The sequence below is a fragment of the Cavia porcellus genome, unplaced genomic scaffold (assembly GCF_034190915.1).
Source record: "Cavia porcellus strain 051 isolate PalLab524CR breed Dunkin Hartley unplaced genomic scaffold, mCavPor4.1 scaffold_6, whole genome shotgun sequence".
Lineage (NCBI taxonomy): Eukaryota > Metazoa > Chordata > Mammalia > Rodentia > Caviidae > Cavia > Cavia porcellus.
The window spans coordinates 84,134,070-84,160,658 of record NW_026947489.1 but is presented as its reverse complement, the minus strand read 5'-3'; the positions used below and the strand labels follow the sequence as shown (position 1 = coordinate 84,160,658).

The 26,589-nt window shown below is 44.3% G+C and overlaps 1 protein-coding gene across 4 annotated transcripts; it reads left to right on the top strand.

The window, feature by feature from the left end:
- On the top strand, window positions 1-25,332 carry LOC100733028 (E3 ubiquitin/ISG15 ligase TRIM25-like). 4 transcript variants are annotated; one of them, XM_063251281.1, is made up of 6 exons: window positions 1-682; window positions 4,578-4,673; window positions 15,577-15,810; window positions 17,575-17,725; window positions 18,886-18,983; window positions 24,925-25,332. In XM_063251281.1, exons 1-5 carry the CDS (start codon window positions 98-100, stop codon window positions 18,945-18,947), a joined length of 1,128 nt encoding a protein of 375 aa, XP_063107351.1. In that variant the 5' UTR covers window positions 1-97; the 3' UTR covers window positions 18,948-18,983; window positions 24,925-25,332. The 4 variants fall into 4 exon arrangements, with proteins under 4 accessions (XP_063107351.1, XP_003467078.1, XP_063107350.1 ...); XM_003467030.2 differs by having other exon boundaries at window positions 3-682; window positions 24,736-25,332; XM_063251280.1 differs by lacking the exon at window positions 18,886-18,983 and having other exon boundaries at window positions 8-682; window positions 24,736-25,332.
- The last annotated feature ends 1,257 nt before the right edge of the window (window positions 25,333-26,589 follow it).

The window sequence follows — 26,589 nt, the reverse complement described above, 5'->3', positions numbered from 1 at the left end:
CCACTGGGTTTCCTATGGGCTGCTCAGGCTAGGGTCAGTTGCTAGTCTCTGACTCTCTGCAGCTCCTGTGCACTTCCGTCGGGGCTCCGTGAGTGCCATGGCTGAGCTGTGCCCGCTATCCAAGGAGCTGTCGTGTTGCATCTGCCAGGAGCTCTTCAAGGACCCGGTCACCATCCCATGCGGCCACAACTTCTGCATGTCGTGTCTGGACGAGGCCTGGGCCTTCCAGGGCGAGCCCTACCGGTGTCCCCAGTGCCGCGCCTCCTACACCACGCGCCCGCTGCTGCACAAGAACACTGTGCTGTGCGCCGTGGTGGAGCAGTTAGTGCAGGCCAATCAGGCGCACGCGCAGGCCTGTGACAGGAAGCCAACTGGCTGCGTCCAGGACCAGGACTGGGTGCCCTGCCACCAGTGCCCCAGGGAGAAGGCCGTGATGATCTGCCTGGAGTGCGTGGCCTCCTTCTGCCTTGTGCACCTGCAGCCGCACCTCAACGACCCGGCCTTCCGGGACCACCCTCTACAGACCCCTATGCCTGACCTGCATGTCCACAAATGCCCCCAGCACTACCTTCTGCAGGAGTTCTTTTGCGCTAAGCACAGCAAATGCATTTGCCAGAGCTGCCTGGTGGAGCACAAGGTCTGCTCACCCATAACCCTGAGCGAGGCCAGTGCTAACCTGGAGGTAAGCCAGGGCCGGGAGGTGGCCATGGGCCCCAAGACCCTGGGTTAACATGCGATCCTATGTGGAGGAAGGCTCTTCTGATAGGCTTGCTGCATGAGATCTGCCTCTTTCCAGGCCACCTGTGGCCGCTGAGCTGGGCTGGGGGACACCATGCGGTTGGGATGGGCATCCCAGTGAGAGAGCAGAAAGGAGCTGGGAGATTATGCAGCCTTCTCCTCTCCACCTCATCCATTGCCTGTTGTCCACTTGCCCATTTGGCAGGACTCAGGTAAAGCTGCCTGCCCCAAGCCTGTGCTTGTCTGATGGTGTTTAGACTTCTGTGTCCCCTTAAATCCTGGTGCCACTCATGAGGTTCCTATTAGTTCCATTTCATAGTTCAGGGCTCCTGAGGTTCAGAGAGGCTAATCTAGCCGAGCTAATGCAGTAAATGGCCAAGGGAACCCTGGGGCCCAGACACTGCAGTTTCCCCCATAGAGCTGACTCCTAACCAGAGTCTAGAACGTGGAACATTCTTGAGCCAAAGGCTTTGTGGAGCTGAAGAGTTGTGGTGGTCAGGGAGGGCAGGCAGAGCCCAGGAATACCCAGATGGGAACCAAGGAGAGCTGGGCTATTGCACCATAGTGCCCTCAGCCTGGTGTGTGCCTTTGAGCACGGGATTCAGCCCCGGGGACTTGGGTAGAGGGCTAGCTAGAGTCCTAAGAGACTGGAAGATCTGGGGATGCTTGCGGTGCTTTGAGTCACGTACTTTCCCCGCGGGTTCAAAGTGGAGGCTGGAGAGGTATCCAGCCCCAACGCCAGCATAGCAGGAAGACCAAAGTCTGGTCTGGGTGTTGTCGCAGCACACTTAAGCCCGGGTGAGGTCACAGTGGTGGAGGGTGGTGCCAGGACCAGGGTGCAGGCCTTGCTCCCTCTACCTTGGTTCTGTCCAATCCTTCCTGGCTCTCTGAAGTTGAATTGGGCTCCTCGGGAGCTTTTCCACTGCGTCTCAGCAGCTGGACTTCAGGGCAAGTCCTTTGGGCTCTGTGGTCACTGTAACTTGGGCACACACGGTGTGATCCATAAAGGTGGTGAATGGATAAATGTGCAAACATTTTATTATGGCAAAAGACACATTGCTGTTAATCTTCCTCAGAACACCCCCCCATGCACACGCACACACACATGTACACACACACACATACACACTTGTCCAATCACCCTTGCCACTTTCTGGAGCAGTTCTGGAAGTCCTCTTTCACCAGTGTCTTAGTGAGGTGTGATCAAAATACAGTGGGTGCTGCTGCTGAGTGCCATCCAACAGAAAGGCAGACTTGTAAAACATGACAGCAGTGCATCTCCGTCCAACTTATTTGCCAGATCTGACACTGTGTGACTTCTGGCTCTTCCCCAAAGTCAAAAGAACCGTGAAAGGTAAACACAGTGAACAGATTCAGGACTCAAGGCAGCCAGGACTGCGCACCTGGAGACAGTCATGAAAGAGGACTCAGAACTGCTTCAGAAAGTGGCAAGAATGTAGGGAGAAGTGTGTGCAAGTTTAAGGGGGTATATTTTGGGGGATTGATACCAATATGTCTTTTACTGCCCTGATTGTCTCTGGCAGAGTGGAGCATTCACTGTATCTTTGCTGCCTGTTCCAGGAGAGAACCCGCCCAGCCTTTGGGACTTGCAGCCCTGCTTTGCCCCATAGAGCTTGGCTTTTGACTGAGTCCCTGCAGTCTCACCCTGCATTTCTTTATTTGGGACCCCACCTCTAGCGGGGGAGATTAGGGGCTCTGGGGAAGCACTTCTAGGGCAGGATCCAGGGCTTTACCAGGACTTCAGTCTGAGGGGCCCTGCACCTTCTTTTGGTACTGGGAATGGAACTCAGGACCTGGCACTTGCCAGGCAGGTGTTTATGCAGCTGAGCTATATCATTGGACCAGGGACCTGAATCTTAAATTGGCTCCCAAGCTGATAAAAAGGCAACACCTTGGGTGTGTGGGGACATTTCTGTAATTCCAGGCCTTTGGGAGGCTGAGGCAGACTGACTGCAAGTTGCCCAGCTGCAGAAATTTAGCCACTTAGTGAGACCCTGTCTCAAAATAAAAAATTAGAAAGGGCTGGGATACAGCTCAGTGACAGGGAAAGGCACCTGGGCTCCTGGAGGGACACTCAGGTTCTTCCTCTTGTGCTTCAGGCCCCTTAGGGCCTAGAGACCTGCATGGCCCTGAAGGACCTCTGTTCCTTGCAGCCTCTGCAGCAGCTCTGGGTGTCACCATTCCTGATTCCTAATCATTGTACCAGGGTTCCTCCTGTTGGGCTGGAGGGGAGAGGCAGCATCACAGAAGTCCAGTCAGAAACCTCAGCAGTGACTTGGGCTTTCCTGATAAAGGACCTGTGGCCCTGGGCTCTGTGTTCCGCCATGACACGTGACTCAGTGGCTTCTTCAACTCCAGATTCAAGGTCAGGGTCAGCCCTGATTGTCTCTGGCATGAGGGGAGAAGGAGAGAAGTAGAAGGGAAGGTCAGAACATGTTAGCGAGTTACTTAGAGAGAGGAAATGTCTTTCTTTCTTTTTCTTTTTTCCTTAGAAATTTCCAGCATGTTCAGTTTGGTCACATGGCTATAATTTTACTTTTTGCAATGGGATCTCATCATAGGCTGGCCTTGAACTCACTGTGTATCCCAGACTGGCCTAAACCCATGCATTCCTCCTGCCTCAGCCTGCCTAGTGCTGGGATTACAGGATTTATACTAGAACCTTAGCTGTGCCAGGAAACAGCACCAAGGTCTTGCACAAGGCACCTAGCTGCTCTGTGCTGTGGTGTTCTTTTCTGTAAAGGTTGGAAGATTTCATCCCCAGAGCATCGCTCTTAGCTTGCTTTAAATAAATTAATATGTACAGGGCACCAAGCCCATGCCGGCACACAATAAGCATGTGAAAAACTACTCACTGGCCTTCTCATTTCTCTGCCCCACCACAGAGCACAGAGCGTGGATGTTGGAGCTTCAGATACTGATTAGACTCTGTGTGTGTGTGTGTGTGTGTGTGTGTGTGTGTGTGTGTGTGTGTGTGTATGTGTGTTACTGGGGACTGAATGCAGGATCTGAGTGACATCCCCGGCCTTTTATCCCTTTATTATTATTAATTTTAAATGCTGAGACAGGGTGTCACTATGTTGCCAGGTTGCTTGAACCTCTTTTGTGCCTCAGCTTCCCAGAATGTTGGGCTTCTGTCTCCTGACTTGACGTGACATCTTGGAGAAATAATCCGAGGATGATGTTAACTTCCTGCCTCATTTCCTTGTGTCTCTGGTGTGGCTGGGAACCAAGTGAGGCTGAATCACCTTAGCTGGGTGACTGAGTAGATTTGCAGCTGGGCTTCACCCCTGTGGCCTGGCTCATCATTCTCCAGGGCTTGCAGGTACCATCCTGGGGTGGCCGTATGAGTCCAGGGCCCTGATTTGTGCTCCCTGCCCTCCTGAGGCTGATCAAGGGAGTCCCAGCTTCCTCTGGATTGGCAGGGCCCCTGGAAAAGCATCCTGGATTCAGACATGTCTAAGGGGATCCCCTTCTCCTGCGTCTTTTTCTTTTTGTGCTTCTGGTGCCCTGCTGGGCAGCAGAAGGGTTGTCCCCATGGCTGAATCTGCCATGGTGGAAGCAGCCATCGTGGTGTGGATGGTCACCTCTCTGTCCTCTGTGCCTTGATTTCAGCAGCTGTCACAGGAGGAGTGGTGAGCACAGTCACCAGCACACCAGCTGGTAATAACTGTGGTTCAGGGCAGGGACACCTGTGCTGTTGACTTAGGTTCAGAGTCAGGGCATCAGGAGCACCAGAGAGAAAGATTCAAGGGTGGTCTGGGTGAGGCTAGGCCAGCCCAGCAGGGGCATCTCACCGCTGTTTGCCTCCTTCACAGAACAAGCTGAGGCAGAAGCTCAGCATCATGGAAAATCAAATCAGTGGGGCATCCCGAGCACTGGAGTTCGTGCAAGCCAGGAAGCAAAGAGTTCAGGTGAGTGCCCTCCCTGCCCCAAAGGTCCTTAACCTCCAAGCCAAATAGACAAGGCCAGACCTGGAGGGAGCTGAGGTGCTCCAAGCTTCAGCACTGAAGGGTTGCTACCAAAGCATGCGGAAGGCCCTGTGCACAAGGAAGATGCATTGCAGACCAAACTGAAAGCTGCCTGGAAACCCAACCTTGCTCGGTGTGGTAGTGCACTTGGGAAGGTGAGGTTGGGAAGATCACCAAGAGTTCAAAGCCAGCCTGGGCTATGTAGCAAGACCCTGGCTCAAAAACCCTCCAAAGAACAGTAATGGAGAAAGATGATTATAGTTGTGATGGGGGCGGAATTAGGAGGCCAAAATTCATGCCCACTAGGGTTGCAACTGTCTATGCAAAGGACACACAGTTGTTTCCCAAGGCTGCTGTGAGAAGTTGCCACACACTGTGTGGCTTCTAAGAACAGACCTAGATTCTGTCCCAGTTTTGGAGGCCGGAAGTCCCCAGCCAAGGTGTTGTAGGGCCACACTCTCTCTGCCCGGCTCTTCCAGCTTCTGGGCCTTGGACTCTCCTAGGCCTGCAGCTGCCTTGTGCCAGTCCCTGTCTCCATCTCTGCGTGGTCACCTCCTCTCCTGCACCTCTTCTTCTGTCCATGGATTGAGGGCCCACCTGGATAATCAGGACGGCCTCACTTGAGGACCCTTCATTTAGTTAACTCTACGAAGGCCCTTATTCTTGCTGATCACCTATAATCCCAGCACTTTGGAAGCTGAGGCAGCATCATCATCATGAGTTCAAGACCAGCCTGGACTATATAGAGTGTTCAAGGTCAGTCTGGACTACATAGCGAGAACTTGTCTCAAAAACAAAACCAAAGCAAACAACCAAAAAACTCTTGTTCTCACTAAGGTTAAGATCACAGACTATGGATTGTGGACTTGTCTTTGAGAGGTCCGCATTAACCATTCCAGAAAGTGTAGGGAAACACTGGGCAGAAGTCTTCTCGGATCAGGGTGGAAATGGTTTTCTTGATTTGTTTTTGTTTTTGACTTTTTTCCCCTTTGTTTATCTCTCTCTCTCTCTCTCTCTCTCTCTCTCTCTCTCTCTCTTTCTCTCTCTCTCTCTGTCTGTCTCTCTGTCTCTCTCTTTCTCTTTTTTTGAGACCGGGTCTTGCTATGTAGTCCACAGTCTGGCCTTGATCTCACAGTGGTCTTCCTGATTCAGCCTCTTGAGTTCTGGGATTCTATGTATGCACCACCATGCTTCGCTTCAAAATTTTTTATGATACTAAATTCTTTTCAATTGAAAGAAGCTTGGATTTTTTTTTTAACATGCTGAGCCATGGCATCTGTTTCAGCTGTGGTTTACTCAAGGATGCCCGCTGGGTAAGGCTCTAGTGCTGTGGTCAGCTGGGCAGGTCTGGAGCCTTCGTTTTTCCCTCCGCACAGTGGAATCTCACCTCCTTTCTGAAGAGGATCTTGAGGCTGAATGAGAGGGTGGGATGAACATGTAATTGGTTAAACTGTTGCAAAGAAATGCACCCCCCAATTCAGAGACTGCAACCAGATAGAAGATGACGGTGCTCACGGAGACAGCACAGCCCCCACAGGAGTCGCCCAGCCTGGTGGGGTGGCTGTGTTCCTCGTGATCATTCAGGGACCCAGTCCCCCTTCCTTCTTGTCATCCTCCTGCTCCATGTCACATTATCTGTCACTTTTTTGTTGAAGCTGGGTGTTTTCTAGCTTTACCACAAAGGGAAATGGGCCAGCGGATCAAGGAAGTGGCAGATCCATCAGGGTTGTACAATGTGCGAGGTGTCAGGACCTTGGCACAGAGGAGGGTCCTGCGGCCTCGGCCAACTGGCATGCACCTGCCTTTCTTGATACCTGTTAGTGTGTCCGGGCTTCAGTGGCCCACATAACACACTCGCTGGCCGGCTTAGTGACTATTTCTCCTGTGGGGTTTGGGATGTGTGTCAGGGTCACCTGGAAAGTGGACCCTAAGTGATGACCAAGATGGCAGCAGTCGTGTCAGGCTGCATTTCTTTTCTGGCTCAGTGTTCCATCCTTGTTCTAGCTGTGAAAAGGAGGTGAGAAGGAAAACAATGATTTCCTTCCTTCCTACCTACCTTCCTGCTCCCATCTTCCCTTCCTTCTATCCTTTCCTCTCCTCTTCCTTCTCTTCCTCTTCTTTCTCCTTCTTCTTTTCCTTGTGATGCTGAGGATGGGACCCAGGACCTTCTCACTGAGCTACATCCCCATTGCTTTTAAACTTTTATTTTTATCATTTAAAAATTTTTTATTTTTAAATAAGTTCATGTTGTAAAATTTTTCTTTATTATTTTGAATGTAGTAAAATACAAGAGAACAATGCCAATTTAGACAATATAAATGGTACAGAACATCATAGCAGGTTACTGGCATAATAGTAATAGGTTCCATAGTATATCGTGGTATTTTAAAAAATTTTTTATTTAAAGAGAAAAAAGCCAAAACAAAAGAGTAAAAGGGTACAAGTAATATAGAATTTAAAAAAAAATAAACAGTAAGACATCACTAGTTAACAGATTACATATTGTCATCTTAGAAATAGTTGTTCAAGTTACAAAATTCAAGCATACAAAGTGGACATTCAAACAGTGAGATTGCAAACAGTTGTGTTCAATGATCCAACAAAAACTTAGTAATATGGTTTTCTATCTTACACACTTAAACATACATGCTATTGTATCCTTTAGAGCACTTTCTTTTCCTCTCTTTTTTACAATATGAATTACGTATTTGGGGTTTATTACTGACACAGTTCTTATTACTTTTTTTTGAAGAGAATAAAAACAAAAGTGATAAAACAGAGTCAGTCAAAACAAAAGGATAGACATAGTACATGATGTGAAAACAGAATACCAGGTGGTCAACAATGGTTACCATAATGCCTCTTGCTATCTTAAAAAGAGTTGCCTATATCATCAGGTATAATAAAATTGAACAAAACCAGTAAAACCTAAACATTGGAGGCCTTACAGGACTTCAAAAAAGGATAATAGTCAAACCAGAATGGGCATCATAGTGAATCTTATTGCCTTCAAAGTAGTTGCCTATACCCTCAAACTTGATACTATCAAACAAAACAGAAGAGAGTAAAATCAGTCCATACAAGATGGAGAGAGCAATACATGGGTTCAAATCAGGTTAATAAGAAAACAAAAAAGTTACTATACTATATCCTGCTATTTTTAAATTTATTTTTCCCTTAATTAATAAAATAATAAAAAAATTGAAAAAAGTGGTGATTGAGATAAAAGAAGACATAACAACATAACAATACAGGTCAGAACAGAACAATTCAAGCAACATAGTGTTTCACCACCAGATAACTCAACGTAATAGTAGTTACCATAGTGTCTCTTCCCTTGAAATATTTGAGTATAGCTTCGGATACTATAGCATCAAATATGTCAAGACAGTCTGAAACCATTCAAGAGAATGAAAGTATTACAGGGTATTTACAACCAGCTAAGAGAAAATGAACAATGGTTTCTATATTATTTCTTTGCCTATAAAAATTTTGTTTATACTATCACATATAGTAAAATCCAATAAGATACAACATGATAAAACTGATGGAGACAGAAGAACAACAGTTTGATGGGACTTCAAAACAAGATGATATGAAATCAGCACTAGCTATTATAATGTCTTGTTTTCTTCAAAATAGCTGTTCATACTATCACAGACAATAAAATCAAATAACCCAGAATAAAACCATTCCAATTAATGAGTGAAAACATAAGGCTTCAAAGCAATATAATGGGGAATCATGATTGCCACATACTTTTATGTATTCTTATTGTTTCTTATACTATGGTAACTATGTGGTATTTATACATGTGAGTTTGATTTATTTCACTTATGTGTATGGTCACAAGCTGTGCCCATTTATTTATAAATATCTCAATGTGATCCATCTTTATAGCTGAGTAGTACTCCATTGTATAAAAATACCACAACTTTTTTATCCATTCCTCAGTTGATGAACACTTAGATTATTTCTAAGATCTGGCTATTACAAACTGTGCTTCTATAAACATGGGTGCATATATACCACTGTGGTATGATGCTTTCAGTTCTTCTGGGAATATGCCTAAAAGTGGAATAGCTGGAACAAATGGAACTTTCAATCCTAGCTTTTTGAGAAACCTCCAGACTGACCTCCACAATGGTTGCACCAGTCTACACTCCCACCAACAGTGCAGGGGAGATCCTTTTCCCCCACAGCCTCTCCAGCATTTGTTGTTGGCAGTTTTCTTGATCCTGGCCATTCTTTTAGGAGTGAGGTGAAATCTCAGTGTGGTTTTAATTTGCATTTCTCTAATAACTCATGATGATGAACATTTTCTCATGTATTTATTTGCCATTTGTATTTCTTCATCTGAGAATTGTGTATTCATCTCAGATGCCCATTTTTGGATTGGATCTTTGAATTTTGGGGGTCTGATTTTTTAAAATTCTTTATATGTTTTCGACAGAAGTCCTTTGTCTGAGGGACAGTTCACTAAGATTTTTTCCCAGTTTGTGGGTTTTCCTTTCACTATGCTGGAGATTTCTTTTGACGTGCAGAAACTTTTTAATAAGACGTGATCCCAGTTATTGATTCTGGGAAGTATTTCCCATGCATGGTTCGATTCCTATTCAGGAATTCTCTACCTACTCCTATGTCTTCAAGGTTTTTACCCAATTTGTCTTCCAATAGATTTAGTGTTTCTGTTTTAATATTCAGATCTTTGACCCATTTGGATTTTAATTTAGTACATGGTGATAGACATGGGTCTAGTTTTACTTTTCGGCAAGTGGAGAGCCAGTTTTTCCAGCACCATTTATTAAAGAGACTGTCATTCTTCCAGTGAACCTGTTTGGCCCCTTTATCAAAGATTAAGGTGGTTGAGTGTGTTTGTAGTTGTGGTTGTATCTTCCAATCTATTCCACTGATCTTCAGCTCTGTTTTGGTTCCAGTACCATGTTGATTTTACTACAGATGCGTTGTAGTATAACTTCAAGTCAGGGATTCTGATGCCTCCTGCCTTGCCTTTGCTGCTTAGAACTGTCTTTGCTTTTCTGGTCCCTTCTTGCTCCAGATGAATTTTGGGAGTGATTTCTTGAGATCTGTGATGTATGTTGATGGTATTTTTATTGGGATTGCATTGAATCTGTATAAGAGTTTTGGGAGAATGGCCATTTTCACAATATTTTTTCTTCCTATCCATGAGCAATGGATGTCTTTCCATTTTCTGAGATCATCTTTAATTTCTTTTTTCAGTGTATTGTAATTTTCCCTGTATAGGTCTATCACTTCTTTTGTGAGAGTAATTCCTAAATATTTCATTTTTTTGGTTGCTAGTGTGAAGGGTGTGGTTTCTTTTATTTCTCTCTCTGTGATTTTCTTGTTAGTGTATAGGAGTGCTATTGATTTTTCAGTATTGATTTTGTATCCAGCTACATTGCTGAATTTATTTACTATATCTAGGAGACTTTCAATGGAGTTTTGGGAGTCTTCTGTGTAGAGTATCATATCATCTGCAAATAATGATAATTTAACTTCTTCTTTTCCTATCTTTACCCCATTTATTTCTCTCTCTTGTCTAATTGCTCTGGCTAGTATTTCTAGTAGTATATTAAATAGGAGCGGTGACAAGGGACATCCTTGTCTTGTGCCAAATTTTAAAGTAAAGGCCTTCAATTTTTGGTCATTTAGTATGATACTGGCTGTTGGTTTGTCATAGATGGCCTTTATTATATTGAGGTAAAGACCATCTATTCCAATTTTCTGTACGGTTCTTAACATAAATGAATGTTGGACCTTATCAAAAGCTTTTCTGTATCTATAGAAATGATCATGTGATTCTTACTTTTGGATTTATTGATGTGGATTACATTTATTGATTTACATATGTTAAACCATTCCTGCATGCCTGGGATGAATCCCACTTGGTCATGGTGTATAATTTTCTTGATGCTTTGTTGCACCCTATTTGCCAATATTTTATTGAGGATTTTTGCATCTGTGTTCATTAGGGAGATTGGTCTATAGTTCTCTTATTTTAGTTGAGTCTTTCTCAGGTTTTGGTACTAGAGTAATATTTGCTTCTAGGAATGACTTAGGAAGGATTAATTCCCTTTCAATTTCATTGAAGAGTTTGAGGAATGTCGGCATTAGGTCTTCTTTGTATTTCTTAATAGTATTCTGCAGTGAATCCATTTAGGCTGGGCTCTTCTTGGTAGGAAAGGACTTAATTACATTTTCAATTTCATTAAGAGAAATTGGGTTATTCAGCAGTTTTACATCTTCTTGACCTAGCTTTGGTACTTGATATGCTTCTAGGAATCTGTCTATTTCTTCTGTGTTATTAAACCTTTAAGAGTAGAGGTTTTCGAAATAGGTGTGATGATCTGTATTTCTATAGAGTCTGTAGTGATTTCACATTTTTCATTCCTTATTGCATGAATTTGAGCTTTTTCTTTCCTTTTTAAAATAAGGTTGGCTAGGGGCTTATTGATTTTATTTATTCTTTCAAAGAACCAACTCTATGATTCATTGATTCTTTGGATTGTTTTCTTTTGCATTGATCTATTGCATTGATTTCTGCTCTGACTTTTATAATTTCCTCTCTTCTTTTGGCTTTGGGCTCGACTTGCTCTTCTTTTTCTAGATGTTTGAGGTATAATATAAGGTTATTTATTTGTAATCGTTCTGTTTTCCTGACATGGGAATGCAGTGCAATAAATTTTCCTTTGAGGATGGCTTTCATTGCATCCCACAGATTCCAGTAAGTTGTATTTATGTTTTCGTTTGCTGCTAGGTATTGTTTAATTTCTTCTTTAATTTCCTCTGTGACCCACTGATTACTGAAGAGTGTGTTACTCAGTTTCCATGTATTTGTGGCATTTTTGCAGTATCTTTTATCATTAATTTCTAATTTCATAGTGTTATGATCTGATAACATGCAAAGGATAATTTAAACTATTTTGCATTTATTTAAATATGTTCTGTGAGTTAATATAAGGTCTATTTTAGAGAATGACCCATGTACTACTGAAAAGAATGTGTTTTCTGTTGTTGCATGGACCACTCTGTATATGTCTATCAAGTCCATTTGTTCACAGGTGTGATTCAGTTCTGTTATTTGTTTGCTGATTTTCTGTCTGGTTGATCTGTCCCTTGTTGTCAATGGTGTGTTAAGATCTTCTGTTAGAATTGTGTTACTGCTAATTTGGTGTTTCATTTCTGTTAATAGTTGTTTTATATAACTGGTTGCTCTGAAATTTGGTGCATATATATTTACGATAGTTACCTCTTCCTCTTGAAGTTTTCCTGTAACCTGTATGTAGTGACATTCTTTATTTCTTCTGATCATTATTGGTTTGAAGTTTACATTGTCTGCAAACAGAATAGCTACCCCTGCTTTTTTTGGGTTCCTGTTGCATGAAGTATTGTTTTCCATCCTTTGACTTTCAGTCTGTGAGTATCCTTTTGGGATAGATGGGTTTCTTGTAGACAGCATATGGTTGGATTTTGTTTCTTGATCCATTCTGCCAGCCTGTTTCTTTTAATTGTTGCATTGAGACCATTTACATTAATGGTTATAACTGTTATATGTTGTTTTATTGTTGACATGTTATCTTTCTGCTGTTGCATCTGTACCTTTCTGTTCTGTTTAATTGTCTGCTTTGTTTAGTGGTTTTTTCCTAAGTGTATCTAAACTGTCTTTCAGTATTCTATGCAGGGTTGGCTTGGTGGTCATGAAGTTCTTCAGCTGTTCTTTGTCATGGAAGTATCTTATTTCTCCATCTATTTTGAAGGACAGTTTCGCAGGGTACATCAGCCTAGGTTGGAAATCATTTTCCTTTAGGATGTGAAATACTTCACTCCATGCTCTTCTTGACTTTGTTTGTGTTGAGAAGTCTGCTGTGATTCTGATAGCTTTTCTTTTATAGGTGATCTGTCTTTTCCCTCTAACAGCTTTTAATATTCTATTCTTTTGTTGGGTTTCTGGGATCATGATTATTATATGTCTGGTTATATTTTGGTTATGGCTATTTGGAGTTCTATATGCGTCACTGATCCTGATATCAGTTTCCAGTCTCATGTTTGGGAAATTATCAGCTATTACTTCTCTAAATATCCTCTTGACATCCTTTATGTTGTCTCCTTCTTTTTCATTTATCCCTATCAATATTATGTTGTTTTTCTTTGTGTCATCTTGCAGTTGTTGAATTGTTATTTCCTGGTTTCTTGTTATTTTTAAAAGATTTTTCCTTTCCTGTTCACTGGCAATAATCTTGTCTTCAAGGTCTGAAATTCTATCTTCACTTTCATTGAGGTGGTTTTTACAATTTCAATGGAATTTTTGATTTCCTGTGTATGACTTTGCATCTGCATTAGGTATTCTGTTTGTTTCTTGTATTCATCCAGGGATTCTATCTTTTTGTTTAGTTCCTCCAATTTTCATACTGTGTCTTCTTTAGATATGTTCAGCATCTCCTTCATTTCTTTTATCATTTCTTCTTTTACCTTGGAGATTATTTCTAGTTTGAATTCCTTTAAAGCTTCCCGGAGTTGCTTCTTTATTTCAGTTACTATTATTTCAGGTATTTCAGGCATATGGCATGTATTTTCTTCTATGTATATAGCTCCTAGGTTTTCTTGGAATGGGCTGGAGGTTTGAGATTGCATTTTGGTCTTTTGTTTTGTCATTTTCCTATACTTCGGTGTTTCAAGTGTTGTTCCAAAGCTTCCCCTTGGGCATTAGAAATTGTCTCCTATGTCCTGGGTTCCTGGGACTCCTCTGGTAGCATAGCTCCCTCCTTGGGCAGCCAAGTCCCCAGATTAAAAGAAGGTTGCCAGGCCCTTCTCAGGGACAGGTCTAAAGCCTCCTCAAGCTGCGCGGCTCCCCCCTCTGGCAGAAAACCTCCCCTGATGGAAAGAAGGCCACCTGGAGTGGACCAGGCAGGCCCAAATCCTGCTAAGCCCAATCTAGTGTGGCCGCAAGCTCAGCGGGCCCCCAAAGCCCTACAGCAATGATCTCATAGTCTCCCGGGGATTGGATGTTGTGTAGTCATCTACTTCATTGGATGGCAAAGCTTCCCAGGCTGATAGAAGGTGACCCTATGGCCTAGGTAGGCCTCAAACCTCCTCAGCAGGGCTGCTCCCTCCTCCAGGCGGTGGCAGTAGTGCTGGCACTCTCCAAGCAGAAATAAGGTCCCAGGCAAGGCCACAGCAGGTTCCCGTGGCTTGGCCCAGCTCCCTCCTCCAGGCGGCAGCCTCTGTGTTATCTTCACAATAGTTGTTCTTTCCATCAGGTATAGCAAAACTAAATGAAATACCAGAACATTATAGAATTCATCAAAACAAAATATTGAACAGAGCAATACTATTAATCAGAACAAAGCAAAACACTGATAAAAATATTTGCCTTCAAAGAGATGGTAGAAGGAAATTTCCCTTGTTTGCTATATTGCATATGGTCAGCCTTCCAAGAGATGCTCAGATCTCTGGCTCCCATTTGCTAATGAAAGCAGGGAGGATGGGATGTTTGATTCTCAGCCCAAGGCAGGATCCTACACGGTAGGATCAAGGCCGTGTACTAGGGTGGCAAGCTGTTTGCTTGGTTTCCCCCCTTTTAAATTTTTATTTTGAGTCAGGTTCTCATTAAGTTGTTGAATTGCCCAGGCTGGCCTAGAACTCCTGATCTTCCTGTCTCAGCCTCCCAGAGGGCTGGGAGTACAGCATATACCACTCCTGACTAGCAGTTTCCTTTTGCACAAGTTTCCTTTTGCACAAGTGTTGCAAGTTTCCTTTTGCACAAGTGTTGCATCTGTCACTCCTGGCTGTGCCTCAGCATTGGAATTTGCTTAGTCAGACACCAGAGCCTAGTCACAGAGGATTTGGGAGATGCAGTCTTGACATGTTCTGAATCCAGTGGGGCTGAAGCAGAAGAATCTGCTGTGTAAACCAGCCTGGGATCCTTAGGGAGTTCAAGTCCAGCTTGAACTACATATTGAGACCCTGTCTGAAAAACCCAACTCCTGCCCCCTAATAAAATAAAGTAATTACTTAGTAACAGCTTGTAGATTAAAAAATAAAGTGTCTCAGCTGGGTGTGATGGTGCATTCCTATAATCCCAGTACTTGAGAGACTGAGACAGAAGGATCTCCACAAGTCCAAGGCCAGCCTAGGCTACATAGTGAGACAGTCTCAAGAAAATAAAAGTAAAGGAAACAAAGAAAGACCACGAAAACAGTAAGAAGAAGTCTGGGGATGTACGCAGCCCAGTGCAATCCCTAGTACCACAGGGAAAAGGGAATGGAATGTTCTGGCACAGTGCCCCATCCCATCCCCCTCCTCGGCTCCTGAAGCAGCCTCTCCTGAATGCGTCCATTCTGTGCTTTGTTGCATCCTCTTACTGCCTCCCTGTGCCATCTCTGTTCCGGTCTCCTGTTGACAGATGTCCTGCTCAGTTTTGAAGTTTGTTTTTCAAGCAGTGTTGCTTCTACTGGGTGTGTTAGTCATACCCGTGATCCCAACACTAGGGAAGCCAAGAAGGGAGGATCACTATGAGTCCGAGGCCAGCCTGGACCATGTAGTGAGACCCTATCGCAGAAAGCAAAACAAAATAAAATAAATAAATGAGATCCAGTGCTGCTTATGAATATTTGAGGTGTGTCTCTAAGGAGGTCTGAGAGGTTTGGGGGAGCATACGCTGAGGTTGGAATCCCAGGGAGGCAAAGGGGGTGCCTCCACAGTCTCTCATTGAGTGTTGCACATGGCTTCCCACAGCAACTATGCAGTCCCTGCTGCCACTGAGTTCAGCTGCAGGGCCCCGGCCCTCTCTCCCAGACACTCATCTTCTTGCCTTGGTCTGTAGGATGCTGCAGGCCAGAAGATTGAGGAGATGAAACAGGAATACCGGGAAATGAAGGTGCTCATTGACTCCTTTGAGGCCAGCACTATTCACAAGATAAAGGAAGAGGAGAAGAGGGTCAGCAGTGAGTTCGACAATGCTTATCAGATTCTGCTCAAGAAGAGGAATGAGATCCAGACCCTAAAGGATGAGCTCGAGCTCAACCTGGCTGAGAAGGACAAGTTCGAGTTTGTGGAGGTGGGTGTTGAGGATCACGCTACTGAGTACTTTCTGTCCTCCCAGAGCTGGGACTGGAGGAGGCATTAGAAGCATCCCTGATCAGCTGGGTGTGGTGGCACAGACTATAATGTCAGCACTTGAAAGGCTGAGGCAAGAGGATCACTACAAGTTAAGACCAGCTTAGGCTATATAGTGAGTTCAAGATCAGCCTGAACTGTCTACCAAGATGCACACTGTATTAGTTTCCTGTGCAGTGCAAAAACTGGTCCCGAACATAAGGGCTTAGGAGAACACACCATTTTTGTCTGTGTGGCTGGCCCAGGATCTGGGTGCGGTTTCTTGGATTTTGTGTCTGGGGTCTTAAAAGGCTGTTTCAGTGTTGGGTAGATTGTGCTGGGTTCCGAGCTCAGGCCTGTCCTTTAGGCTCAGCTGGTTTTTGGCAGGCTTCATTTCTCTGGGATAGTGGGGTACAGCTCCCCACATTCTTGCTGCCCATTTCCTGAGGTCTTCTGTGGACCTGGCTGCTTATTTTCTGAAGCCAGGGGGAGAATGTCTTTCCATTTCTCTGTGGAAGCAGTTTGACTTGTTTAAGTCTGGCTCCTGTGGGAAAATCACCTGTTGGCTCATTCAGAATCAGCTGACATGGAGTCTGGATTTTACCTGCAGTGTTCCTTCCCCTTTGCAGTATAATGTAAGTCAGTCAGGTGCGATGCCCCAGCCCACTGCCATCCTCACAGGGAGGGATTGGGCAGGTTGTGTGCCCAGGCGGGGCAGGAATGTGGGGCCATCCTAGACTGCCACCTCCCATGAGCCTCCCATGAGCCTCCTCCTCCTCCTCCTGTCCTCCCTCTGTGTGACCCTGAAAGTGCCCTGTGGAGCACTGGAGCTCTGCTCTTTCTGGCTTCCTGCCTGTGAGGTCCTTGGTGCCAGGCCGCACCTTTGCCTGCAGCCTTGACTCTTTCCAGTACCTGCAGACCCCGCCGTGCCCTAACTGTGGGGAGGCACTTTTCATACCCCCACACTCCGTCTGTGGGCCTGAGGCAGCAAGGCCCCCTGCCCTCTGCCCAGTGGGTCCTGTCCTGTGCCCAGAGCCAGCTACCATCTTCCTAGGGCCCGTTATTGTGCCACCTGTTGATCCAGAGCATGTCCCGCTGCCTTCACTATGATGCTAGGTGATTTTTCAGATGTGCCTGTTTTCCTGTCTCAACCAGAAGCCCATCCATGGCTTCCTGCTGCCTCCTCCTCCAGTGCCCCATGAGGAGCTTGTACCTGGTGTGCAGGGTCTGCCACCACCCCGGAGCCCCAGCCTCCTTATTCTGGGAATTGAGGGTCGGGGGAACTCTCCCTCCTCTCTGCATGATGCTGCCCATGCCAGGGCAGAGCAGGCTGAGAGAGGATTTCAGATCCGGCCTCTGCATGAGATTGGACCCCAGTTAGGCTCAAAGCTGAGACCTTCTGAGAGACCCTTCCTTCCTGTAGGATGTGCCTGTGTACTGTCCCTGGGATTGTGGCTTGAGGGAAGCCACAGAGGTCCCTGTGTTCCTGCACTGACCTAGCCATCACTGGAGGAGAGCAGGGGCCCGTGTCGCAGCTGCTTCTGTGCCACTCACTGGCAGAGTTGTTGGAAGGGCGCTGTAAGCCCTGGTGACCTCTGGCCTAAAACTTGAGCTGGCTCCTTGATCTGAGCACTCATGGGTGCTGGGATTTGCTATGGGTTGGAAAGGACAGAGCCAGGCCATGGCTTCCCCAGAGGCACCTGCCTTAATCCTCTGCCTGTTCCAGAAAGCATCCAAACTTCGAGAAATTTCCATGAAGCCAGTCTATGTCCCCAGGGTGGAGGACCAACTGATGAAGGACATCTGCAAGGGCACCGTAGGTCTCAAGAAAAAGCTGAACCGGGCTTTGCAGCGGCTCCAGGACAAGAAGTTCCAATGTAAGTGATCTGCTTCATTCTTGTGTTTCTTCTGCCCAGCACATTGGCTGGGACATCCTTTTTTTAAACACAATTTTTAAAAAAAAATCAGTACTGGGGAATGAACTAATTACTGCATGCTTACAAGGCAGACACTTATGCCGCTGAGCTAAATTCCTAGCCCTGGCTGGGACATTCTGGGGTCCTTGCACCTTCTAGCCAGACACAGCCCATCCAGGTCACTGTAGGAGCCACGGACTCCATGATGGGTACCACACAGGGCCTTTGTGGGCTCCCCTTTTGTCATAATGGAAGACTTGTCCACCTCACAAGCTAAATTCTGCACACCCAAGTTCTAGTCCCTGAGCAGTACCCTGCTGGAGGTGTGTGGGTGTCAGTGGCCAGGGTCAACACCTCAGTAGCTGGGTGGATGTGGGTCTTTGCACTGGGAATTTGTCTCTTGTTTGTTGTTGTTTTGTTTTTTTGAGACACAGTCTTGCTATGCAGTTCAGGCTGGCCTTGAGCTCAGTTTGTAGGCCATGCTGGTCTTGAAATTGCAATGATCATTGTGTCTCAGCCTTACCAAGTCCTAGGATTACAGGTGTGCACCACCATGCCTTGCTGGAAATCACTTGTGCTTTCCTCCTGTTTCTTGAATTGTTGTTTTTAAGGATTATTGCTTCTCTTGCCCCTAGGACACTTTAGAAATACTATTTCCCTGTCCCCCTGTCCTTCCCATGGAGTTTTAATACAACTATCCAGTACAGTGGCTTATATATTGTGATCTTCTACATAGAAAGAGTAGATTATTTATATCCTTCTAAACACCAAGCTTTGTCCTTTCAGGGTGATGTTACCCACATTCTTACCGATTTTTGGGTAACTCGGATGCTGCTGATTTGGGGCCTCTACGTGGAGAGCCACTTCTGACTCACACACAACTGCTGTGATAATTGACAAATTTTTTTGGCCAGCCTAGTGTTTGTTTGTTTTACTTTGTAGAAGACAAATTACGTGCAGTAAACGTATGGTTAGATATTTTGTGACAAAGGATGGGGTAGTCTCCATTCCCTGGTAAATCTGCCTGCTCCTTAAGAGTCAGCACCTCAGACAACACTGCTAGGGTTTCTGATACTGTTGATTTCTTCTGCCCACTGAGCCTTTTTGCTTTTTACGTTCAGACACACTCTGTTTGGAGGCATTGAAGCTGGAGATTGACCCCACGTGCAAGGCTGGAATATGATCATTCTAAGAACAAAGAGAACCCGGAGTAAGCCAGGTGAAAAAGCTGCTTCAGCCCAGAGAATACCTAGCCCCAAATCTGAACAGTGGGTTGCTAGGACAACGGGGTGTCATGTGACATTAAGTTGCCAAAAGGTTTATATAAACACCCCTGCAGCGAGGAGCCAGTACCTTTCCTCTCATCAGGAGAGTGGGGCTCCACCTGACCCCAGCTTTGTCTCTTCTTTGTTTTTCTCATCCTCTCACAGTCCTTAACCCTAAAGACCTCAGAAGCCACATTGGTCATGGCAATCCTCGCCGTTTACTTTAGTCATAGGTGTGCCAGTGAATTATGTGGAATGGCCGAACATGGATCAGGGCTGGAGTAAGGCTGGTCTCAAGAACAGAACACTGGAGGCAAATCACATGGATAAGCTGCTGTAATCTCAAGAACACTGGTGCCTGAGATGAGCCACATGGATAAGCTCTTAGGTGTAGACGTTCCACAAGACACTCAATCTGCCCAGCATAGAACTGAATGTGCTGCAACCATTGGAGGTCTCTTGCTCCTCCTCTCAGTCGTCCTCTCCTTCCCTCCCTCCCTCCTTTCTTCCTTCCTTCCTTCCTTCCTTCCTTCCTTCCTTCCTTCCTTCCTGCATGCCTTTCTTCCTTCCCATCAGGAGAGAGAGCTCCACATGGCCTCAATTTTCTGTATACTGACTCTTGTCCTTTTTTCAGATCCTCTTATAGTCCTCACCCTAAAAATATTGAGAGCTGCAAGGAGACCCAGAAAATGGCACCACAACAGGGACTGAGGAACAAGGAAACAGATAAGATAATACATAAGAGATGACTTCTAGCTGTGCACATAGAAAGAGAAATAGACCACATAAGCCAAAGGCAGAGAAATAGGCTTAAGGAAACCAGAGAGAGAGAAATAGGTTTAAGGGAGGCCAAAGAAAGTGAGGTATGTTGATTTTATCAGATATTAAGTATGCCAAAGGTAGTTCTCAAAAACAACAGCTCTTTATAGAAATCCTTATTCTACTATAAATTCCCATTCTTTTCTTTTGTGGACATAGACTAGGGAATGTCTCAGCAGCTGTGCACCTGCTGAGGATTCTGTTCAGAGCACTGTTTTATTTTATTTTTCTAAGTAGCTAAAGTTTATTTGTTTGTTATTTGGTATAGGATTTCATTCCACATCCTATTGCATTTTAGGCAAGTAGAGTGCCACTGAGCTCTGTATTCCCTAGTCCTTTTATTTATTTTTCAAATCCATTTTATTTCATGCAAAAAGGAAGAAGGAAAAAACTAAGACAAAATGTCAAAACACTTAATCAGGGACAACAATAGTACATAAATTGCACATTTTCATCCCCAAGTCAGATCACCATTTTATTTGTTTTTTTTTTTTTTACCTTTTTTAAAATGAGGATAAAACCAAGGAAAATAAAACAGAATAAAATGAATCAAAATAAATCAGTATAAGCGATATAGGACTTCAAAACCTCACAAAATCAACAGTAGTTACCATAATGCCTTTTTTTGTCTTCAAAATAAGTGCAGACATTTTCAGACATATTAAAAATTGAACAGAACACAATAAATACCATAAAAACAAATCAATGAATGCAGTAAAGTACTTCAAAAGAGGCCAATAGTAAATCCAAATTAGGCACCCTAATATGTCTTGCTAGCTTTTAAAAAACTGCTCATGCCATCAGATTTAACATAATAAAACATAACTGAAGAGAATAAAACCTAACCGAATGAGACAATGAGAATGATATGGTTTCCAGGTAGGGATCGCTTCCCGGTTTTCTCCCCCAACCTTCTGCAAATGGTGCTGACTCATGCAGAGAGGCTTGGGTCTGGCTGTCCCCACTCTGGCAGTGGTCCACACACGGTGCTGATTTCCAGGCCGGGATCACCTCCTGGCGAGGCCTGGTTCTCTCCCAGAGCACTGTTTTGAATCCAAGTCCTGAGCAGATGAGGAGTAGGAAGGCAACAGCCCACCAATAGAGCTCAAAGCCTTGCTCAGACAGATGAGGAAGGAGCCATGGTGGGAGGCGGCCAAGATCTTTCCCGCAAGAGGAGTGTTTCACTGTGGCTTCACTTTCACAGCTGCCCAAGGCAAAACTGTAACACTAACTGCACCACAAGCAGCAGCTTCTACCTCTTCAGCTCCGAAAAGTCTTGCATCACAAGTCAAAACTTCTACCTCTCATCGAGTAGAATCGTCTTCTTCTCCCTTACAATTGGCGTTAAAAGCAGCTGGATGGGCAGGGGAATCCATGGAGGGATTTCAACATGGCTGCCCTGTTGCGGAACTCCAGATCCCTAATAATCGGGAAAAGTCACAGTTCCATGAAGCCATACCTTTTAAGACCCTAGAAGAAGCTACTGCTTCCTATGGAACCATGGCCTCCTTTACCTTAGGTTTAATACAACTTACAGGACAAGTTGTGACCCCAAATGATTGAAGGGAATCACCAAAGCATGTTTAAGTCTTATTTATTTTATTATTTATTGTGGAAGGAAAAGCTTTTTGAATTGTGCATGAATCAGGCTATGAGCAAAACTACTCACAACATAGCCATTACAAAAATATGCTACCTGGAGAAGGTGCCTTTATCGCTGTAAATAGATTACTTTTAAACTGCAAGTATATGAACAAGTTGAAATCATTGTCCCAAGGGCTTGGAGGGAACTTCCTTCAAAGGGTGACCTTGATATGGCCTCCATCCACCAGAGTCCTGATGAACACTTCCAGGACTTTGCCACATCCTGTTGCAGGTTAGGGAGAGGATTATCAGCAATCCAGAGAATAACGAACTAACTGTTCAACAACTCAACTTTAACGATGCAAACAAATGGTGGGAAGAGGCCTTAGGAGCCTATAAAACATGTGCTACGCTGTGAGATGATTCAGATTTGCGCCAGTGCTGGCCATTTGTACAACAAGTAGCTGCCTCAGCAGCAGCTGTCACTCAGGCTATTCCTCCACAGCACAGCGGAAAAGCGACAAGGGTTCTTGTTTCAGCTGTGGACATGCGGGACCTTCTGTCCAAGATTCCTCTGCTGTAGCAGTAAGGGCACCACAGCCATTATTCATCCCTTCAGCAGAACCTTCTACTAGGAAGGGGCATAAAAGAAAGAGAGATGAAAATTGCCAGCGTTCTTAAGACAGAATAAGATATCCCTTCTGCCTCTCTCTCAGAAGAAGCTTTATTTCAATAAAGAGAATCTGCTGTTACAATAAAAGATATAAAATTATATATCATTTATGGAATTTTTTTGTTCCTATAAAATTTTCTTGTAGTAGTTCTCTGCTAACTGACCTAAAAAATATCTGATTAGTCTATTTATAATTACAAACTTCTAAAATTATAGAAGACTGTTATAATTTAATTTGCCCATAAATATATTTGAGTGTACTTGGATATTGTAAGTAAATTGTTTGTGGATGATGTTTGTTTCTTTGTCCTGTGAGCAGCTTTTTTTTTTTTTAATGTGAGCTCAACTATATTTTCTTTTGCATTTTTGGATCATTTGATCAAAGTTTACTTTGAGTTATAGACTTAAAAAGCACATCTCACCTGGGTTGCCTACTGTTCAAAATGATGCTAAAATTCATTATATAAATGTAATACATAATATTGTTTATTTCAACTTGAGAGTCTCTCATTGTTCAAAAATAATGTATTAAGTGTTATCACTGGGTTTTCATAAGTTATCAAAAATTAAGAGAGTTAGGGCTGTGGACATAGCCGAGAGGTACAGCACCTGTCTGGCAAGTGTGAGGTCATGTGTTTGATCCCCATTACCCTCCCCCCAAATTAAGACCATGGTGGGGAGAGATGAATGAAAAACACTCCAACTGGTGAATAAAAAAGCAGCTGCCTGGTAACATTAACCAGTGCTTGTTCATTAATGGGAGACCCCAGTAATCTCCATAGCCTTATGGGAGATAGGCCCAAAATTGATATTAAACTTTATTTTATTGTGATAGATTCACATTGGTCCTTGTCATGTTTAAATTTTTTAGACAATACAGTTTTTTATTTAAAAGTGTTCTGATGCAAGGGTTTCCATATGACTATGACATTTGATTGTTATTAATTTTATGTGTATTAAATTTATTCATGCCTCCAGATCTACTGGGCTTCAAAAATGTAAAATTGGATTGTTTGTGGAGATAGACATCTTCCTTCAAATTCAGACATTTGCTTTCTTTTGTGCTGCAATTAATTGTGACAGGAAGTTCATGTCAGTCCAAAATGAGGTCACCAGTCAGTAATAACACCAAAATTATATGATGTAAATATTATATATATGCCAATATTTTTAGAGATGCCTTAGTCCAGACAAGGTCACAGAATTCTTCAGTGACATCACATTAAAGGTTTACAAGTTAAGTTAGATTTTTTAATGTATTAGATAGAGATGATTGATTAAAGAGGTATACTATGTCAAAAGGAAATTTAATTATGTCACAAAAATGTCATCATGATTGTCATGTGACATTATCATCTATGGTTTTATTTTTAAATTTTCTGGGTAAAAATTTATATAACTGTTGCCTGTTAGCATTCTAAAGAGATTCAACCTTTAGAACACCCAGGGTTGTTAAAATGTGATGCTGTATGTTATGTTGTAAGGTGCTTAATATTCAGATAAAACAGTAATAGTAAGCTGTGTCCTTATTAGAAAATGCCATGTCATTAACCTGCTCTTCTGGATGTTCAACCAAGGTATGGAGACAAGAATCTAGAAAGATAGATGGGCTAAGAGGGCAGCCAATATTTGGGCCCCAGCCCTCAGAGGTTATAAGGGCACAGGGCAAGAAGGAACCTTTTCAGCAACATCCTAAAACTCTGGTGAGTACTACAAACTCCTGATCAAGGAGATTGTAGGACCACAGAGGTTAAAGATCTGTGGTCTATAGTATGTCTAAAGAGAGTCACCAGGAGAGAAAGCTCTCTCAAGATTTCACAGAAAGCAACTTGGTCAAGCAATGGCCGTGACTCATCCAGAGCGCTGACAGTGACAAAAGTCCTAGAAAGTGCTGTGCATGATACCAAGGTAATTCTTGAGGAAACTTAAGTGACATTGATAAATAACAAGAGATTGATTGTAATCAATACAAGTCTCACTCTAAGTTGGTCTTGAACATCTTGGAAAAAAATGCCACAAGAAGTATAAAACAATGCCAAAAAGAAACTTAAATCACTAATCCCTTGTGGCAATTTTCTGCCACACTGCTCACTGACTACTGCTGTGCATTAACGGACTGTACAAGGTTAAGTTACTAAATGCAGAGACTTAGAATCCTTGGACTGGAAATTTTCAGCCTCAGCAAGTTCACTCAAAGTGAAAAGGGTACAAGAATAAAAAGATCTTCTACAGATTTCTCCAAACACAGCTCCTCCAGCCTCAACTAACTTCCCGTCACTTACAAGTATAAAATAGAAAAGGGGGAGCTGTGGGGAACAGCCGATGATCAGTCACCAACATGGCGGGGCTGGAGCAAGGCTGGTCTCAAGATCAGAGCACCTGAGGCAAATCACATGGATAAGCTGCTCCAATCTCAAGAACACTGGAGCCTGAGACGAGGCATGAGGGTAATCTCTTAGGTGGAGAGGTTCCAGCCAAGAGTCAGTCTCCAACTGTGTTACTAAAGGTACTGCAGGCATTGGAGCTCTCTTGTTCCTTCCTTCCTTCCCTCCCTTCCTTCCTTCCCGTTAGGAGAATGGGTTCGCTGTGGCCTCAGTTCTCTGCATACTGACTCTTGCCCTTTTTTCTAGATACTCTCACCTATGTCGCCCTGGGAGCATCTAGAACTGCAAGGGCTGTGGCAGTGAATGTCATTAATGAAGCCATGTGTGATAGTGATACACTTTAAAATATCTGAATGTTGAGAACTTTTTTTTTGAAAAGAGTACAAGCCCAAGAAAATTCAAATGTTTCCATTTTTGTTTCTTTTGGCTTTTGAGACTTCTCCAAACCTAGAACTGAAAGCTGGCACCAAACCAGACCTGATGGCACCCACGTAAAACCCTGGGATTCAGGGAAGCTGAGGCAGGAAGATCAAAATGAATTTCTGCCCATGTGAAGCACTGCCAACCTCAGCATGGCACCTGCCCACCATGGTACTGGACAGCAGCTCCCTCCAACACTGACTTCAGGGTTCTTCTTCCAAACTAGAAAACCGAACTCCCAAGGTTTTTCATGTGTGCTAACACTCCCACAATCCTCTGTGAAAACCACACGCTGCCTGCCCCTTCAAACTCCATTGCCTGTCAAACTGAATAAATGCTTTCAGCTTCTTGTCTGCCCCCTTGGAAATCATGCACTCTCCCCCAGCTGTCCCTTGCCCACAATAAAGGCCTTTTTCTTTTGTGCTTCCTTTGCTCTTGCTTTTCTACAGTACCATGGAAAAACCTATCAAGAAGTTGGAGCCAAACCTGGACTGCTTTTCAAGTTAGGGAGACCTTGTCTCAAAATAAAAATTAAGAAATGAATGGTGATAGAGCTCAGTGCAAATGCTCTGGATCAAATCCTCTGTAAGCCAAACAAAACAGAAAAAAACTGGCAGCAAAAGGTGACTTATTTTATTGAGGTTCTGTGGTGGGCAGAATCTTACGACTATTATGCAAGGCTAGGAGCACTGCGCGAGCAGTTTAGTGGTAGAACACTTGTGTAGCATGAGTGACGCCCTGGCTTTCACCTCCGCATCACTAAATGAATAAATAGAGCCAGGCATGCATGTTCATATCTCTAATCCCAGCCCTCAGGAGGCTGAGACAGGAGGATCGCTACGAGTACAAGACCACCTTGAACTGCATAGTGAGACCTCATCTCAAAAAATGGAATGAAGGAAAAGAAAGAGAAAGATGTGATTGAAAGCCAGATGCATCGATGCACATCTGTAATCTCAGCAATGTCATGAAGTTGAGGGAGGAAGACTGCCCTGACTTCAAGGCCAGGCTGGGCTAAATGCAAAGACCCTTCCTCAAAAACAAAGTAGCACGTGCAGCCTGTTGGCATCTGACAATCCCAGCTCTTCAAGTGTGTCTTAACAAGTGGCTCTCCACAGTCCCAAGGGAGCTGAGTCCACCCCGCCCCTCTGGACTCATCACCAACTCAACACTTCCTTGCACACCTCCAGCTATAAGGGCAGACTTGCAACACACAAGATGCCCAACTTCACAGCGCCTAGACTGGTGGTAATTTGAAAATGGGTGTGCCCATCCACCATGGCCCAGGCTTCCAGCTGGATCAGCATGTGGGTGTACACCTCCAGGCTCAAAACCCTGCTACTCCTGCTTCATGTCCCAGTAGAAGAACAGCGGGTTACGGAAATGCTGTATGCACTTCCAACGGGCACATCCACCTTGCCGCAAGCCAGTGCTGCTCCCCATGGGTGCCTGGCTCACAGACTGAGCTGGGGAGAGACGGACCCAGAGGAGGGAGCGCAGCAGGTCACACAGGCTTGGCCCCCAGGACACCCAACTCGCTGCTGCTTCTCTCCCTGAGGATCCCCCTCCCCTTCCCATCCCTCCTCCCACAGCGCCTCTCCCTGCCATCTCCCTCCCTGAGCCCAGAGCGGACCCACCTGGCACCCATCTCTCCAGGCTCTACTCACCTCTCAGCTTGGC